Source organism: Ahaetulla prasina, chromosome 8, assembly GCF_028640845.1.
Source record: "Ahaetulla prasina isolate Xishuangbanna chromosome 8, ASM2864084v1, whole genome shotgun sequence".
Lineage (NCBI taxonomy): Eukaryota > Metazoa > Chordata > Lepidosauria > Squamata > Colubridae > Ahaetulla > Ahaetulla prasina.
The window spans coordinates 27,161,698-27,181,002 of NC_080546.1; the positions used below are offsets into that span (position 1 = coordinate 27,161,698).

A 19,305-nucleotide genomic window follows, 5' to 3' on the forward strand; every position below is an offset into this window, starting at 1 on the left:
TTTATATTGATATATTGACCATCAATTGTGTTGTAAATGTTGTGCCTTGATGAAGGTATCTTTTCTTTTATGTACACTGAGAGCATATGCACCAAGACAAATTCCTTGTGTGTCCAATCAGACTTGGCCAATAAAAAATTCTATTCTATTCTATTGTAGTTCATTTGCGTAAACATTTTAAAGCATACTTTATAGGACAGTGGTGGCGAACCTTTTACTCACCAGGTGCCGAACATGTACGTACTTTACATGCGTGAGTGCTATCCGCGCTAACATGCAGCTCCTCCCTGTGCGCCGTGTGTACAACCACACCATCTGCACATGTGTGCGGCTTTCGCATGGCCCCCCCATGCGCTGTGTGTGCAATTGCACCATCTGTGCATGAATGCAGGTTTTGTGTGGCTTCCCCTGTGTGCTATGCGCACAATTGCACCATCTGTGCATGCACATGGTTTTCATGCGTGCAATGCATATGCGCAAATGATGTCTGTGCATGTGTATGCTGCGTGCAGGATATTCTGCAAATGAATTCTATTTAGTTATGATTTCCAGTTGTGTTCATTCCCTATATTTCTCCTAGTCCAGAATTCTGAATTCTTTCAGCTTGGAAAGGAAAATCATAACTTAGGGCACAGTGCATATTTTTTTCATGCAGACGATCTCAGATTAAATTTCTGGTACTTCCACAAGATCTTCTGTGGTTCAGAGTCTGGTTTTCTATTTCATAAAGTTTCTGTCTGCCCAATCTGAATGATCAGAGAGAGAGATTTCCTAGTAAGAAAGAGAAGGAAGGAAGGAAGGAAGGAAGGAAGGAAGGAAGGAAGGAAGGAAGGAAGGAAGGAAGGAAGGAAGGAAGGAAGGAAGGAAGGAAGGAAGGAAGGGAAGGAAGGAAGGAAGGAAGGAAGGAAGGAAGGAAGGAAGGAAGGAAGGAAGGAAGGAAGGAAGGAAGGAAGGAAGGACATTTATGAATAGGAGTTGAGAAGGTGGAAAATTTGCATATATTCCTACAATTCAACTCCTACCCTCAAAACGACGCTATAGAGCACTGCACACCAGAACAACTAGACACAAGAAGTTTTTCCCCGAAGGCCATCACTCTGCTAAACAAATAATTCCTCAACACTGTCAGACTATTTACTGAATCTGCACTACTATTAATCGTTTCATAGTTCCCATCACCAATCTCTTTCCACTTATGACTGTATGACTATAACTTGTTGCTGGTATCCTTAAGATTTATATTGACTGTTTCCTAATATTATTTGATTGATTAAATACATATAATGAATTACTCTCTATTTTAATAGTGTCCTTCTTTCATCATGTGGCCAGGGGTTATAGTGTCTAAGATGTTGGTATAGGATAAGGAGACCAGGTTGAAATGTACCTTCAGTCCCAAAAACTCTCTGGATGATTTTAGCTAGTCAGTCTCTTTTAGCCAAACCTACCTCAAGAGGAATGCTATGGTAAGGATAAAATACAGGGGGAGTCCTTGAGTTGGTGTCTCCTAAAGGTAACTTGGATATAATTCAAATGAGTGCATGAATGCAGGTTTTGTGTGGCTTCCCCTGTGTGCTATGCGCACAATTGCACCATCTGTGCATGCACATGGTTTTCATGCGTGCAATGCATATGCGCAAATGATGTCTGTGCATGTGTATAGGATATTCTGCAAATGAATTCTATTTAGTTATGATTTCCAGTTGTGTTCATTCCCTATATTTCTCCTAGTCCAGAATTCTGAATTCTTTCAGCTTGGAAAGGAAAATCATAACTTAGGGCACAGTGCATATTTTTTTCATGCAGACGATCTCAGATTAAATTTCTGATACTTCCACAAGATCTTCTGTGGTTCAGAGTCTGGTTTTCTATTTCATAAAGTTTCTGTCTGCCCAATCTGAATGATCAGAGAGAGAGATTTCCTAGTAAGAAAGAGAAAGATGGAGTCCTTCAGTCTTCTTCCTTTAGAATAGCTAACCCTCCCCACTTCCCCCTCCCAAAGGTTTCTCCTATTCTTGTGCCTCTTTACAAGCTGGTAAAAACTTGTAACAGTTGTGTGAACGTGTAACTGTTAATAATAATAATAGATAATGCAATTTTGGATTTACATTCTTTTGATTATTTATTATGCATTTGTCTGCACAGTGTGTCACAGCAGATCTTGGTATATTGCTCAGAGGCAGTGTAAAAGTTGTAGACGTAAGAAAATAAATATTTAAGGTTGGAAAACTTCTATATGACACCCTGGATTGTTGGTGGTAGTCAACTGGGTTCCCATGTCACGTTAAACTAATGATGTAGTTAGTTTGCTTTTGGATTAGCAAGTTGGTTGAACCAAATCAGGGCAGGTTGGTAAATCATAGTTGATAGATACGATTATTTATGACCTTAATCATTTGTGGCCAATTCAATAAATAATACCAGAATGTATTAGGATGTATAATTCCTATCACTATAGTACTAGCGAGAAGGGCCAGTAGACTAATAGCTTGCTAAAGACTACATTCTAGGAGAAATTAGTGAAATTTAACTGATCATGTTACCAGTGAAATAAATTTTATATAGTTCAAAGCACCAAATAATTAATGTTAACCTGCAAACACAAGTCACGAAAGCTGATTTTCCTGTAAACTATGTGTCTTGCCAAAAAAAAAAATTGGGAAAAAAATGGCTAGACAAATATATCTATCTTTTCATATATATTTTCAAATATTAAGTTATCAAAGGAGTATAGTGGGTTTTTTAAAAAAAGATCTTTGAGTTCTTTAAAATTGAGCTTGTTTATTTAGACTGGAAGTATATTCCTCTGCAATATACTAATTCCTCTTTTTAAAAGAGTAGAAAATCAACGCCCTTAATATTTCTCCTCTGTAGAAGCCTTCCCTCAGGGCCTTTCTGAGCTCTTGCCATTTCTCAGACAAATCTCTCAAGCAGATTCCCACAGAAATGTTGCCTAACCTGGAGTTTCCCACCTGGCAACCCACTTGCCCTCCCTTGCCCTTTTCTTTGTCCTCCCCTTGCTCAGACAGACCTCTCTTCCTTTGAACCTGTTTAAAAAAATGTAGGAAATGGCTTTATTATTAAAATCTAGCCCGATTCCTGACACAAAGCTTTTCTTTATGCTTCCCTGAGGCTTCTTATTTGTAATGTCTTTCCTCCAGGGAGAGCTTGACAGGCAGGTAACCTGGCACCTCCAAGGACAAGCAAGCTGAGCTCCTGTTGTATTTCACAACAGAAGGTGGCCTCAGCTAATCTCACCTTCTTCCAGTGTTCTCTGCTGAGAACACAAAGGAGAGAGAGGTGGTTTCCTGCTTTGCATCTGCAATAGGCTCTCAGAGACATTTGTCCAAATTTCATGCTTTAACATTTTCAGCAATTCCCCTGGTATCCCCAATCTTATCTGAATGTAGAAATTGCACCTTCTACTCGGTGGTAAAATCCAAAGTGGTTTGCTACCAGTTCACTGGCCGCGCGTGCATGCCACGTGCCAAACTCATGCTGCGTGCGCATGCACAGTGTGCACCAAACGCACCCTGCCAAAAGGAGGCTTGGGAAGGTAAGTAAAGCAAAGGGGGCATCAGCTGTGGCGCACGATTTAGCTTCACTAGAAAGCAGGATTTCCTGCTTTCTCGCGAAGCTAAACCCTGCTACACAGCTGATCATCGGAAATATGGTTCGGAGGAACTGGTAGCTTTTTTTAAACTACCGTTTGCCCAAACTGGTAGATTTTTAAACTGCTAGTTCAACCGAAGCGGTAGCTTTTTTTTTTTTACTACTTCTTCGCCTGAACAGGTAGTTTTTATCGCTACCAGTTCACCCGAACCGGAGCGAACCGGTAACATTTCACCCCTGCTTCTACTCCCAACATAACAATATTTGTATCCCTACAGATTGGACATGAAATCCTATATGTGTTACAGAAGATGTTTCTCTTTTGTAGATCTGTCTCTCTCTCTCTCTCTCTCTCTGTGTGTGTGTGTGTGTGTGTGTGTGTGAGAGAGAGAGAGAGAGAGAGAGGGAGGGAGAGAGAGAGGGGTACTCCTCAACTCATGATTTTAAGAGAGCCGAGAATTACAGTTGTAAGTCGTGCTGGTCATTAAGCGGGTCTGTGACTGTGCCCAATTTTACAATCTTTTTTGTAGCAGTTAAACAAATGCCGTAGTCATTAAATGAATGTCGTAATTATTAAACAAACGGCACAGTCCTTAAATGAACCCATTATACCAAAGTAATCACTAATATCCGGCAATATATATCACAAATTACAGTCACATGACTGTGGGGCACTGCAAACAGTCATAAATGTGGGCAGGGTGCCAAGGGCCCAAAATGTAATCATGTGACTGCAGGGGTTGTGGGTGTTGGAACTTTGAAATTGGGTCAAAGTTTCAAAGTTTCTTAGGAAATAGCTCTTGGGGTGGGGGGTCCATTTTTATTTTAAATGGTTGCTAAGCATCAACATTCATCCAAACTTCTTCTAAGTCATAATTAAAATGTTTAATCTTCAAAAGTGGATAAGATAATAAAATTACACATTTTACTACATGGCAAAATGAGTCCAATTTACTTTCAATTTTCACTCTCCTTGTCTTAAGAAACATTTCGAGGCTGACTGCTATTTGTTCTCAGCCTGCGAACGTAAATCCCACAGAATTCCTTCAAGGTGGTGGGCAGAATCCAGTCTTGGCTCCACCTTCAGTTTTTCTTGATTTGTAAAAATATCCCTGCAGTTGCTACAGGTGAGTGGATGGAACTCAACAATGGGAAGTCCCAGTCAACAATGGCTATTCAGCACAAACTTTATCAGATGCTGACAGAGACTGGAAGAGATCAGGAAAAGCAGAAATTCTGACTCCCAGATGTACCATCTCATAAAATCAGCCCTTTTTTGCTGTACTACAGGTGATTGGGAAGTAAATAGATTCAATGGTCCAACAGTGACAATGGCACCTGATCATAGAAGCACCCCACTAGTGCCAAAGTCTTTTATAGAAGTGAACTGGGATTTAATTACCAGGACCGCAGTAACAGAGATGATTATCTCTTTAGTTTTTGGCATTTTAGGAATGGCGCTGTTGCTTTTAATTGTATGAATGTTTCCTGTGGTTTTATTACATTGATTTGTTTAACACTGCATTTTTAAACACAATTTTCTTCTTATTGGAAAACTGAAGCTGCTGATCAGCCTTAAAATTTAATAAATTAATGTATACTTCACGCAGATAACTGTTTTAGGTGGCTTATATGACAGCTAACCAGCATTCTTCTGTATTATGGTGTGACCAGCATTAAGCATGAAAGCCAACTGGGTGACTTTGGGCCAGTTACTCTCTCTCATTCCAACTCACATCACAGGGTTGTGGTTGTAGAGAAAATAGGAGGAGAAAGAAGCATTAGGTATGTTCCCTGCCTTGAATCATTTCTAAAAAAACAATAAATGTGGGATAAAAAATATAAATTTAAAAATAAAATGAAGTACTGGAACAGATGGGAAGTGATTTACAGTTATGTCTGACAGAGAATATAGACAGAGCTTTAATTGCACCTTTGTTGCAATACTGTTTTTTTTAAAGCATATTTTGTGGACGTCCCTATTGACTTACTTTCAAATGTTTAATTTACATTTGCAATACAAAATAAGGCCTTCTCTTTGACAATAAGTGTTTCTCATTTACACTACTTGTGCTTTATAAAGTAACATAAAGAAAATACTTTTCTGTACTGAAAAATATAATTCAGATTGGAGGGAAAACAATAAATGGGATGGAAGGAGGAAAGAGAGAAACAACAGTATTGATTCAGGTAGATAAACCTGTGTGTTCATTTCACTTAATGAAGACTGAAGTCTTAAGTCCAAATAAGTGTATAAAAATAATATTGAATATCCTGAGTATTGTTTCAAAGTATTAGAGCAGAAAGATCAGTATAACATAAGCTCAGGAAAGAAACAGGAAGGTAAGATTACCTTTCATTTCATGAGACTAGCCATAAATGTGTCCAGGTAGTCCTCATTTAGCAATTACAATTGGGACTGATCACTTGGTTATTAAGGGAAGCGGGCATTAAGTGAAACAGCAACTGTCGTTGTGATCTTACTTCAGCTTTCCTTTGCAGATCTGTGAGAGTTGTAAATGTGACAATTGATCATAAAGTTACTTTTTCATCATTGTTATAACTGCAAAGTATCACTAAATGAGGCAATCACTAAACGAGGACTACCTGTACTTAACTTTGAATTCAGAAACATCTGTTTTGTCTATATGAAAGTTCCTGTTGAATATATTCAGCCAAACCATGTTTTCATTAACCATATTTTATGGAACAACACCTGAGTAGTTAGGATCTCACAATGTGCTATGCCATTAATTCGCAGTCAGCAAGTTGTAGTAACTGGCTTTACCTGATGAATCTAATCAAAGAAAATCAGAGTATGGCTTAGTGCTACGCTATGTATAAACTAAGCCAATAAACATGTTTGCATACAATGCTAAATCCAAGCTGGGCATAAAATAAGCCACTAGATCATGTTCATGACCATTGATAGAATATCGGCTGCAAACTTCTGGATTTGTGTGCCATACTCATGTGCAGCTGTTCCTTTGCGTAGGTCATTTAGCCCTAAACAAGTTGTTAACTTAAAACAACAAAAGTTTGTTTGTTTGTTTACAGAAAAGATGGCACCCCATGCAGGATCTGTAGGACCAGTTGGTTTACCCCTGGAAACTGAAGAACAGCTGATTAAGCGAATGATGGTCAGAAGGCAAAAGATAATTGCAGAAATACTCCAAACGGAAAGAGATTATCTTAGTGATCTGGAACTCTGCATCAGAATAGTGGTTGAGCCCTTGAAAAAAAGGCAGGTAAGGAAGTTTTTGTCCTTCCTTCCTTCCTTCCTTCCTTCCTTCCTTCCTTCCTTCCTTCCTTCCTTCCTTCCTTCCTTCCTCCCTTCCCTTCTTCCCCTCCCTCCCTCCCTTCCTTTTTGCTCTTTTTCTACCTGAGAAAAGCAAAGAAGCGAGATGCAATTGCTAGTTTACTTTCAGTTCCAATTCAGAGTGTTGGTCATTATCTTGAAAGCCCTGTATGGCATGGGTCCAGGATATCTGAAGAACTGCCATACCCCATAACTCATCCCACTCACTCCAGTGAAAAGGTACTACTTTGGATCATGTCGGCCAAACAGTTTTGGCCAGCGGGGTCCAGAAGAAAGAGAAACTAGTTGTGTTCACAAGATAAATGAAGCATAAACTAGGTAATTGAAATTTACTTAGTATGATGTGAGAACTTAGTGATAAATTTATGGTTCAGTCAGTTGTGTGTACACAGGAAACCAAATTGAGGAAGCCAACATTCAGTTAATCAGTGGTGTGTCATGCAAAATGCATGTGCGCATGTAATGTCTCTACTACTTGAGCTGTACTAGGTCCCAGTTTGCTTCCAGGTCCAATTCAAGGTGTTGATCATCACCTTTAAAGCACTTCATGTCAAGGGACAGGTTACCTGAGCAACAGCCACCCCATTTGGTGATCCCTGGCTAACACGTGCCATATGCTAAATAAATAAATAAAACCTGAGGAACATATCATCCCAACTACATCAACCCATCCCACCCGGTCAAGCAGGGAGGTCATGTTTCATATACCATTAGTCAAAGAGTTTCAACTGGCAAAACCAGTTGGACCAGGAGGAGGGCCTTCTCTGCTGTTACCCCTTTTCTTTCGAAATTTTACCCTCAATCCAGGGGTGAAATGCTCCCAGTTCAGACCAGATCGCATGATCTGGAAGTGATGGGAGCGGGTAGTTTGGAGAACCGGTAGCAAAAATCCCTGCCCCCCCACCCACCCCCATGCCTCGCTGTTCCACTTCTCTGTCCCTGAAGCTCTTGGTGGTGATATAGCTGCAAATGGCCTTAAATGACTGCCGCTGATCAGCGCTGTAGGCGGCTAATAGGCAACTGGTAGACCGGTGCCTCTATTTTTAAAGAAGGTAGACCAGTGCGCTCCCAAGTTTTGTATACTTTATTATTTTTATTGTTTATTATTATTGGCCATGCCCATTCAGTCACCTGACCACCAAGCCACACCCACCAATTAAGGCACGCCCACAGAACCAGGAAAATTTTTAGATTTCACCCCTGCCTCAATCTTCTGAAGTGTGTGAGGCAACCCTGGGGGCAGCTGGTGGCTTGAGGGCACTCCCACACGCTAACTTTTTAGCCTTCTGGATTTGTGTGCCATACTCATGTGCAGCTGTTCCTTTGCGTAGGTCATTTAGCCCTAAACAAGTTGTTAACTTAAAACAACAAAAGTTTGTTTGTTTGTTTGTTTGTTTGTTTGTTTGTTTGTTTACAGAAAAGATGGCACCCCATGCAGGATCTGTAGGACCAGTTGGTTTACCCCTGGAAACTGAAGAACAGCTGATTAAGCGAATGATGGTCAGAAGGCAAAAGATAATTGCAGAAATACTCCAAACGGAAAGAGATTATCTTAGTGATCTGGAACTCTGCATCAGAATAGTGGTTGAGCCCTTGAAAAAAAGGCAGGTAAGGAAGTTTTGGTCCTTCCTTCCTTCCTTCCTTCCTCCCTCCCTCCCTCCCTCCCTTCCTTTTTGCTCTTTTTCTACTTGAGAAAAGCAAAGAAGCGAGATGCAATTGCTAGTTTACTTTCAGTTCCAATTCAAAGTGTTGGTCATTATCTTGAAAGCCCTGTATGGCATGGGTCCAGGATATCTGAGGAACTGCCATACCCCATAACTCATCCCACTCACTCCAGTGAAAAGGTACTACTTTGGATCATGTCGGCCAAACAGTTTTGGCCAGCGGGGTCCAGAAGAAAGAGAAACTAGTTGTGTTCACAAGATAAATGAAGCATAAACTAGGTAATTGAAATTTACTTAGTATGATGTGAGAACTTAGTGATAAATTTATGGTTCAGTCAGTTGTGTGTACACAGGAAACCAAATTGAGGAAGCCAACATTCAGTTAATCGGTGGTGTGTCATGCAAAATGCATGTGCGCATGTAATGTCTCTACTACTTGAGCTGTACTAGGTCCCAGTTTGCTTCCAGGTCCAATTCAAGGTGTTGATCATCACCTTTAAAGCACTTCATGGCAAGGGACAGGTTACCTGAGCAACAGCCACGCCATTTGGTGATCCTGGCTAACACGTGCCATATGCTAAATAAATAAAACCTGAGGAACATATCATCCCAACTACATCAACCCATCCCACCCAGTCAAGCAGGGAGGTCATGTTTCATATACCATTAGTCAAAGAGTTTCAACTGGCAAAACCAGTTGGACCAGGAGGAGGGCCTTCTCTGCTGTTACCCCTTTTCTTTCGAAATTTTACCCTCAATCCAGGGGTGAAATGCTCCCAGTTCAGACCAGATCGCATGATCTGGTAGTGATGGGAGCGGGTAGTTTGGAGAACCGGTAGCAAAAATCCCTGCCCCCCCACCCACCCCCATGCCTCGCTGTTCCGCTTCTCTGTCCCTGAAGCTCTTGGTGGTGATATAGCTGCAAATGGCCTTAAATGACTGCCGCTGATCAGCGCTGTAGGCGGCTAGTAGACCAGTGCCTCTATTTTTAAAGAAGGTAGACCGGTGCGCTCCCAAGTTTTGTATACTTTATTTATTTTTATTGTTTATTATTATTGGCCATGTCCATTCAGTCACCTGACCACCAAGCCACACCCACCAATTAAACCACGCCCACAGAACCAGGAAAAAATTTAGATTTCACCCCGCTTCAGTCTTCTGAAGTGTGTGAGGCAACTCTGGGGGCAGCTGGTGGCTTGAGGGCACTCCCACACTCTAACTTTTTAGCCTTCTGGATTTTTAACTTTGACTTTCACTTCAAGCTTATAAATTTTAACTTTTTGTCTGTGCTTTCGTTCAGGTTTTATTTGTTATGTTGTTGTAAATTACCCAGAGTCACTTAGTTGAAGTGGTCAGCGCAGAAATTTAATAAATAAAGCCAGAGAGACATAGAGGCTGCATTTGCCCATGCAGGTAGCTGACAATATTTTATAATAATTTGCTTTGTAGACCCAGACTGCAGGGTACTACATCTGAGACAGTGATGCTAATGGAAGTGCTTATTACAATTATATCTTTTCATGCAGGTTTTATTCTGTCAGTTTGTTGTTCAGCCAGCACTTCAGAAACGTCTGGCTACCACTTAAACAGCACATTCTGAGTTTTGTTTTTCAAGCAAAACAGGCAGCCCGCTTTATTAAAAAAATATTTTTTTTTATTTTTTGCACATTTTAATTATTTTTGCACATTTTTTTTATTAAGTGGATTGAATGGCTGCTTTCTATATAGCATTGCAACAAAAAGGGATAACTTATAGCCCATTAGGAATTAATAATCAAGCAATGGATAATGGAGTCACTGAAGCAGTAGGCATGAGCTTAAATGGACTTCAGAGGATGGTAGAGGATAGGAAGGCCTGGAGGAACGTTGTCCATGGGGTCGCGATGGGTCGGACACAACTTCGCAACTAACAACAATAACAAGATAATCAAAATTATTTACATTATTACCTTTAGTTTTATCACATTTTTCTTTGAGAAAGATAGGAAAGAAAGACACCTTAAGATAGGAAAACTTTCTTTACTGGGAGGTTACTGGGAGGGAAAGAGCATTGGCCATTCTCCAACCTTGTGTTACTTAGTTGTATTGACCTTCAGCTTCCATAGTTTTCCACCCAGTATGATTTTGACTCCACAGCTTAAAAAAATTAATGAAGATGGACCTATATATAGCCTGCCATGAAAATATATCAGCTGAAAATATTTGCATTTATATTTCTTTTACATATTTCTTATATGTATTTATATTGTAATAAAAATATTCAATCCTTTTCAATCCAGTTCTTTAATCTGTTGGTTTCAAATCTTAGTAGCAATGTATACATTTTGGTTTATTATATGGTCATCATTTATAGAGAATTATTTCAAATTCAGTTTTATTTTGTTGTTATTCCAATTGTCTTTTTATTTATGGTAAATCTCTCTTTCATCTGATCATGAGAAAACCCTTTGAAAAGTGAGTATGTAGAGTGTGTTTCTGAGCAAAAGAGTAGGTTGACAATAATAGCATCCCATTTTTTTCAAGTTTTTGCCCATTGTTTTGGTTTCATTAGATTGCTCGACTTGATGTGGACAGCTTATTCAGCAACATTGAATCGGTCCATGAAATATCATCCAAACTGTTGTCATTGTTGGAAGAAGCAACATCAGATGTGGAACCAGCCATACAAGTAATTGGTATGTTGTTGTCTTCCTGAATTCTACAGTGCTACCTGCAGTAATAACAATAATTGTAATAATAATGCTGCAATAATTTGCCCATTGCCCCAGCCAGAGTCAAAATTTACCTGTTTATTTTTCCAAACTACCATTCCAAGTAGTGTGCAAATGAAAGATGGAGAATCAGGCCCATAATCAACTGGCAACATCATACACACCTAACTTAATCCAGGTGGCAACAGCTCCTATCAGACTTTCTTACCGATGCTCTTCCAGCAGCATATAATTGTACTAACTGGGTCAAATATATTTTATTTTGGAGAGCCCTGGCCCCAGGATGTGGGAAGGTCCCATGCATCAGAATACCTCTAGCAAGCTTTGTCATTACTAGGCCCTTCCCGATTTGTCAGGCTGGAAACAGTAGGCCTGTTTGCCAATCAGTGTTCGAGAGCAGAGATATCCTCTTGTGGGACCTAAAAAGGCAACACATAGCAGAACTTTTATCTGGGACTGAAACAAATGGGTGGTATTTTGCACTGTAAAAAGTCATCTTCCCTTTTTTGACCTCTTACTCAGGATGTGGCTGTCAAGAGCTGTGTGTCATATTACTTGGCTGTCACGTATGTTCTGTAATGGAGAGGGTTGCTTTGTAGCTCTTTTTCTTAGAGGATATGCAAACAGATCAATTGACTGGCTCTAGGAGTTTCTAGGATACAGGTGACTGGACTGTGTTATTTAACCCTTTTCAAATGTGCTTTATTTGATGTCATAAAAAGCGAACATAACTGACCTTCCATGTATTTCTGAATTATAATATCTAATATTCCTCACAATGTCTGATTTCATCCTGAGCTTTTTTTATTGTTTGAGGTGGGTTTTGTAGTGTTTTTTTACTTTTTTTCCTATGAATGCAAAAGCTAAATAACTTTTTGATCTTTTAGTTGGTTACCATTGATGCTATGATGTAATTCAATATTCTATAAATAATATGTTAGATCAGGAGGAATGGGCTAGGTCTAGGACATATACCTAGAACACATTCAAACATTTTCTTGCTATGAGGAATAATTTGTCACTGTCATCCTCCTATGCTTTTTCAACTTCCAAATCTAGCCTGTAGCTCTTAGATTTCAGATGATCACCCATCTAAATCCTAAACAGAACCAAAGCTGAAGATTTAGTCACATTGAATCAGTTTTTCACTTCCATGAACATGCATGCACTTGCACATGTCATACACACACGCACACAAATATAGGGTGAAGATCTGGTTCAAATTTGACATCCAAATTATGATTAGAGATCTGAAGATAGCAAGATTTACTTTGGAGCATTTGAGTTTGAAGATGTAATTCATAAATATATCAAACTTATGCTGTAGTGGAAAAGCATCAAAATGTCCACAGTGCTTTATGTAACCTGTAGCTTTCTGAGTTTTGTTTTGTCTTTTTTAAAATAAATAAATAAATAAATAAAACATAACAAATCATGATTTGTTGACTGGGATATTGGCTGGGTTTAAACAAGATGTCGCACCCTAAAGTTAGATCTTAGCACAAATGACACAGAACACTAAGACAAAAGGAAGTGCTTCATGATTTAAAGGGATTAATGAAACCAGCCAATGTATAGTTAATTTTAGAAGAAGCAAGTATATTATTGTTGACTGTAAGAGTTGCTATATGATTCCTGGTTTAGAAGCAACAAGGTAGAAAAATAATCATGTTTCATTATATCTAATTATAAGTTGAATGGCTTTTTTGAGACAGTCTTCTGCAGCATCCAAGGACACTCTGATTGAAGGCCTTTGGTAGGTTGTTGATTGGTATTCTTAGTAGTGTTATTAAAGTAAATGATGTGAATGGTGGAGGAAAGAGAAGGTTTCCTTTTCTTATGCATGCAGTAAAAAGGACATGGCTCCATTTAATCATATCCATGTGCATGTTATCTGTAATGAAAGCTGTGCATTTAGCCTCTTGTCAACCGAGTTCACCTTTCTGTGTTTGGCATTTATCTTAGTTACTAGACACAAAGGAAAAATCAAAGACTGAATTGTTTTGTCCCCAAATTAGCTAGAAGCTGAAATAAATACATTGCATAGAGGTGTTGCTTTTTACAGATATATTTTTGCAGCTGAGGTATCAAATGAGACCATGTGTTATGCTTTCCCATTTCTGTACCTGCATCAAACTCTTAATGGGAAGTAAATTCTTTCAGGAAGTTTCTTTCTAGTTGCTTTCAAGAAGTCAAAGATTGACTTCCTTTTTGGTATGTGCTTTTCTTTGTTTAGGGCTTGCCTTTCATAACAGCTTGGTGTTTCAAAATCAGACAAAGTCTCTGTGTGCTCTGAAGCTGGTTATCACTGGGCTCCCACCCTTATTGTGACTATTGAACAAACCAAGAATGATTTATTTTATTTTATTTACTTATTTTATTTATTTATTTTGTCGAGTACATATTAGATAATATATATATATAAGCATGACTTGAATACATAAAATGAATACAATTAAAGGGAACATTAAGACAGGGATGGTAGGCACGCTGGTGCTCTTATGCATGCCCTTTACAGACCTCTTAGGAATGGGGTGAGGTCAACAGTAGACAGTCTTAGTTTAAAGTTTTGGGGATTTTGGGATGAGACCACAGAGTCTGGTAGTGCATTCCAGGCATTAACAACTCTGTTACTGAAGAAGTCATATTTTCTGCAATTGAGTTTGGAGCGGTTCACTTTAAGTTTGTATCTATTGTGTGTTGGTGTATTGTTGTGGTTGAAGCTGAAGTAGTCATTGACAGGTAGGACATTGTAGCAGATGATTTTATGAGCTATGCTCAGGTCATACCAAAGGCGGCATAATTGAAATCAAGCTTGACACCCCTGGTTTAGAGCAATATTCGATAATTGCAGCGCTACCACAAGGCCAACTGAGATTCCAACTCCTAGGTAGACAAAGCAGGAAACAGAATTTCCAAGACCAATTGTTAAGTGTCCTGCAGATTTTAGCGGATACAATATATATCGTTACAAATTTTAAGGAGACCGTGTATCATCTGACAGTGGTTTTGTTTGGACTTATCTGTATTTTTGCTTTCCCAGGTCAAGTTTTTCTACAGATTAAAGATGTACTAGAAGAAGCATACAAAATCTACTGTTACCATCACGATGATGCTCACCTTCTTCTGGAATTTTATGAAAAGGACGAGGAATTGAAACAATGTATAAAAGACTGTCTACAGTCCTTGAAGTAAGATTTTTAGAAAACATTGTTTTCATTTTTTGTTTATTGTATGACATATGCGAGAGCTAATGTTTATTATAAATCCTAAATTATGTGAGAGTTGGAGGGGATTATATTTTCAAGAGTTTGCTTTATTAAGGGTGTTCCTGTTTTTTCAAGAAGTTACTTGATTAGATTTATCTAATGTTTTTGATTCCTTTTGCATGACTTCAAAAAATTAAAAATGTTAGCAAAAATACAATATTACTTCTTATCTTTATTTTACTTTTACTTTATTATTATAAAGATAAACTAATACAAACTAAAAAACGAAGGAGTAAAAATAAAACATAAAGTGCAGAAAAGAAAAATAGAAAAGAGGAAAGAAAAAAAGAAAAGATATATAAACAAATGACTTACCCTTTTATCACAAGTATAAATAATTTCAATAACATCACTTTCTCATAAAATACAACAATGATCTCTTTTTCTCATATCCCATATCTTATCTATAAACAATCCTTAAAGCCTAATTGTTTCAGTACTGATCAGCAAAAGTCCATTAAAGATTATCAGAGATAACAAGATATTTATTGAACCTTAATCAAATAAATCAACATTATATTCCTCCCTTTTAATAATCTTGATCTTTAGTCTCTTCAAATAATGTCCTGGAATTTGATTTCTTTTCATTTTCATTTTTATTTTTTTTGTAAACAGAGTTGTTAATGCCTGGAATGCACTACCAGACTCTGTGGTCTCATCCCCAAACCCCCAAAACTTTAACCTAAGACTGTCTTCTGTTGACCTCATCCAGTTCCTAATGTCCCTGTCCTAATGTTCCCTTTAATTGTATTCATTTTATGTATTCAATTCATGCTTATACTTATATATATTATCAAATATGTACTCAACAAAATAAATAAATAAATAAATAAAAATAAAATTCTTCAAAGATTTAACCTCTTTTGTAGGCAAATTATCTCTTGGTTTGTTATTTGTATCTACAGTACATTTTCATTATTAAGTTATCAGCCAATTTTTTTATATGTCCAGTGTAACATATTTTTCCATGTCACAACCTGTCATTTTAAAATCAAATTTAAATCAATTGTCATAATATCTGGTAACACATGTTCTGCTTCCCATAGCATCTTTTAAATATATTCCATAGAGGCTCATACTTTTAAAACTAATTGATTGTTCAAAAAAATTTTTTCCCAATATGTTTAATGTTAAAATATTTTGCTTCATTCTGTATTAGTAAGTTGAGTGTTCATCTCCTTTGATTGTAACATTTAGTTCCTTCCAGTTCCCTCTATTGTCTATTAGTTAAAGTCTTATTAGTGGTATGTTTTTTTAAATAATTCAAAGCAAAAGTATTTTCCCACGGGAAAGATTCGGCATAATTAATTCCAAAATCTTACTTCAAATTCATCTGGTCTATTTGTAACCTTCCAAAATCAAAATTCTAATTACCCTTTTGCTGTTGATTTAAAAAAAAAAATCACCGTATTTTTCAGAGTATAAACCTTAGTTTTGGGGGAGGAAAATAAGAAAAAAGCAGATTGGCAAGTGGATTGGCCCCCCAATCAGTTGTTCCCACAGGTTCCTTGGTTGTGAGTTCTGTGCCGTGCTTTTTTTTTGCTTTTTTTTCTGCTTCTGAAAATTTTTTCTGCTTCTGAAAGCCTCTAAAACAGAATTTCAGAAAAAAAGCCTCTGAAGCTCTGTTTGGGAGCTTCTTTTCTGAAGCTCTGTTTGGGGGCTTCTTTTCTGAAGCTCTGTTTGGGGGCTTCTTTTCTGAAGTTTCTTTCAGCCTCTGAAACCTCCATTTGAGAAGCTGGGTTGGGCTACATTCGGAGTATAAGACGCACCCAGATTTTCACCTTCTTTTTGGGGGGAAAAAGGTGCATCTTATACTCCAAAAAATACAGTAAGTCTTTAAACTTGTACTTAAAATGTCTGTGGCTAAAGATTGAAGGAAACTCACCTGGCACTGTAAAACGTGTCAATCCAAAGATTTCTAATATCCGAAAAACAGTTAACAAGCAATTTCCAAAAGTGATTAGAAAACTATGTAAATCCAATGCCCTTTAAAGGTGCCAACCATGGGTCGAGGAAGATGCTATTCCCTTATCCCCCAACATAAACATGCCAAAGACCACTGTCTTGCAGTCTCCTCACAAGGAGCAACTTTAAGGAGAACTTGTGGGTAATTTCAGGTATTCTCCTCATCCAGAAGAAAATTGCAAAGAGCCAGTCCGCTTGCCAATTCTTCATTCCATTGCAGTTGTTGGTTCCACTTTTAGCAGAGCTTTCTTCAATTCATCATTTCTTTCCCCAAAGTCCAAAAATGAATATTAAGAATAGGTTTCCTTATTATTCATGCAATAAGGCCCAAGAATTCATATGTTTAAGTACTACACCACAGTTCTATTTACTGGGATTGTGAAAATTCCAGCAATGGAATGGAAGCACCTGGGCATTAACCTCTTCAAGTTTTTGGAATTTTTGGAAGAGTTGATACAAGACAGTGAGGTGAAGCCATAAGGTTGGGTGCTTTGCTTGACTCTTAGAGGGAAATGGAATGTATGGCTTCATGAAGTAGATTGGAAAGGAATAATGCCAGGGTTCCAAGTAACATACCCCTATCAAACAAAACTCTGAGACAGGTAGATTCCTCAAAGAATAAGTTTATTGGATATGTCATATTGGCACACGCTGATGAAAACCGATTCTGATTATTCCCACGGTTTTCACCTAATTAAAAGTAAAAGTTTTCCACTTTCTCAAAACAATCACATGGTCCAATCAGGATATTGTGCAGTTGCTAGGTGACTCCAGTTCGCTCCTTCCAAGCACCTGCGGGAAAGTCCTTGGTTCCCAAGAGAAAGTATTTTGTTTTGAGTACAATGCCCCAACTATCTATATTCCGCCCCCCCATCCCACTTCTCCAGTGTGTCAGTACTGAAGTCTCAAAATGGCATCAGTCAGGCCAGCTTCAGGGTTGACAAATAATTGATTGAGGACTCAATAAAGTGAAACACCTTTTAGAAAATTGCACGATCTAACTCATCCTCCATTGTTCTTCAACCAAGCGGTACTTAGAAGTTATTTAACATAACATAACATAACATCAGAGTTGGAAGGGACCTTGGAGGCCTTCTAGTCCAACCCCCTGCCCAGGCAGGAAACCCTACACCATCTCAGTCAGATGGTTATCCAACATTTTCTTAAAAATTTCCAGTGTTGGAGCATTCACAACTTCTGAAGGCAAGTCGTTCCACTTATTAATTGTTCTAACTGTCAGGAAATTTCTCCTTAGTTCTAAGTTGCTTCTTTCCTTGATCAGTTTCCACCCATTGCTTCTTGTTCTACCCTCTGGAGAACAGCCCAACTCCCACTTCTCTGTGGCAGCCCCTGAGATATTGGAACACTGCTATCATGTCTCCCCTGGTCCTTCTTTTTGTTAAACTAGACATACCCAGTTCCTGCAACCGTTCTTCATATGTTTTATCCTCCAGTCCCCTAATCATCTTTGTTGCTCTTCTCTGCACTCTTTCTAGAGTCTCAACATCTTTTTTACATCGTGGCGACCAAAACTGGATGCAATATTCCAAGTGTGGCCTTACCAAGGCATTATAAAGTGGTACTAGCACTTCACGTGATCTTGATTCTATCCCTCTGTTTATGCAGCCCAGAACTGTGTTGGCTTTTTTAACAGCTGCTGCACACTGCTGGCTCATATCTAGATGGTTATCCACTAGGACTCCAAGATCCCTCTCACAGGTACTACTATTGAGCAAGGTACCACATATACGGTACTGGTGCATTTTGTTTTTTTGGCCTAAATGTAGAACCTTACTTTTTTCACTGTTGAATTTCATTTTGTTAGATAGCGCCCAATGTTCAAGTCTGTCAAGATCTTTCTGTAACTTGAGCCTATCTTCTGGAGTGTTGGCTATTCCTGCCAGCTTGGTGTCATCTGCAAATTTGATGAGTTCCCCATCTATCCCTCGTCCAAGTCATTGATGAAGATGTTGAAGAGTACTGGGCCTAAAACAGAGCCTTGGGGTACTCCACTGCATACTTCCTCCATGTGGATGTAGTTCCGTTGAGGACTACACGTTGAGTGCGGTTGGTCAGCCAGTTACGAATCCATCTGGTGGTGGTGCTGTCTAACCCACATTTTTCTACTTTATCTAGTAGTAGGTTATGGTCTACTTTATCAAATGCTTTACTGAAGTCCAAGTAAATTATATCAACAGCATTCCTCTGGTCTACTAATTTTGTCATTTTGTCAAAGAATGCGATAAGATTAGTCTGGCATGATCTGTTTTTGACAAACCCATGTTGGCTTTTGGTTATTACTTTGTTTGCTTCTAGGTGTTCGGTGATTCGTTGCTTGATTATCTTTTCCAGAATCTTCCCCGGTATTGAGGTCAGACTGATAGGTCTGTAGTTTCCTGGATCTGTTTTTTTCCCTTTTTTGAAGATGGGAACTACATCAGCTCTTTTCCAGTCCTCTGGCAGCTCCCCTGTGCTCCAGGATCTTTGAAAGATATAGTTCAGTGGTTCTGAGATCACGTCTGCCAGTTCCTTCAGAACCTTGGGGTGTAATCCATCCGGTCCTGGTGATTTGAACTCGTCTAGGGTAGACAGGTGTTCACTTACCATTTTCTTCCCTATTTTAACTTGTGTTTCTAATCTGTTTTTTTGTAGTGCTGTTTTTGATAGGTTGGATTGTTTTTTCCTTTTGTGTAAAGACAGATGCAAAATATGAGTTAAGTAGATCTGCTTTCTCCTGTTGCTTGTCATCTTCTTGCCACTTTCTC

At 38.5% G+C, this 19,305-nt stretch overlaps 1 protein-coding gene across 3 annotated transcripts in view; it reads left to right on the plus strand.

The window, feature by feature from the left end:
- The window catches only part of ARHGEF38 (Rho guanine nucleotide exchange factor 38), a 58,371-nt gene that overhangs the window by 9,873 nt on the left and 29,193 nt on the right, over nt 1–19,305 (plus strand). For 2 of the 3 annotated variants that reach the window (XM_058193638.1, XM_058193639.1), the window contains exons 1-3: nt 8,380–8,539; nt 11,147–11,270; nt 14,350–14,497. In XM_058193638.1, the coding sequence (XP_058049621.1) occupies nt 8,426–8,539; nt 11,147–11,270; nt 14,350–14,497 (386 nt within the window). In that variant the 5' untranslated portion in view covers nt 8,380–8,425. Of the gene's footprint in view, nt 1–6,669; nt 6,861–8,379; nt 8,540–11,146; nt 11,271–14,349; nt 14,498–19,305 lie in introns of those variants that run through there. The other variant, XM_058193640.1, reaches the window with a different exon arrangement.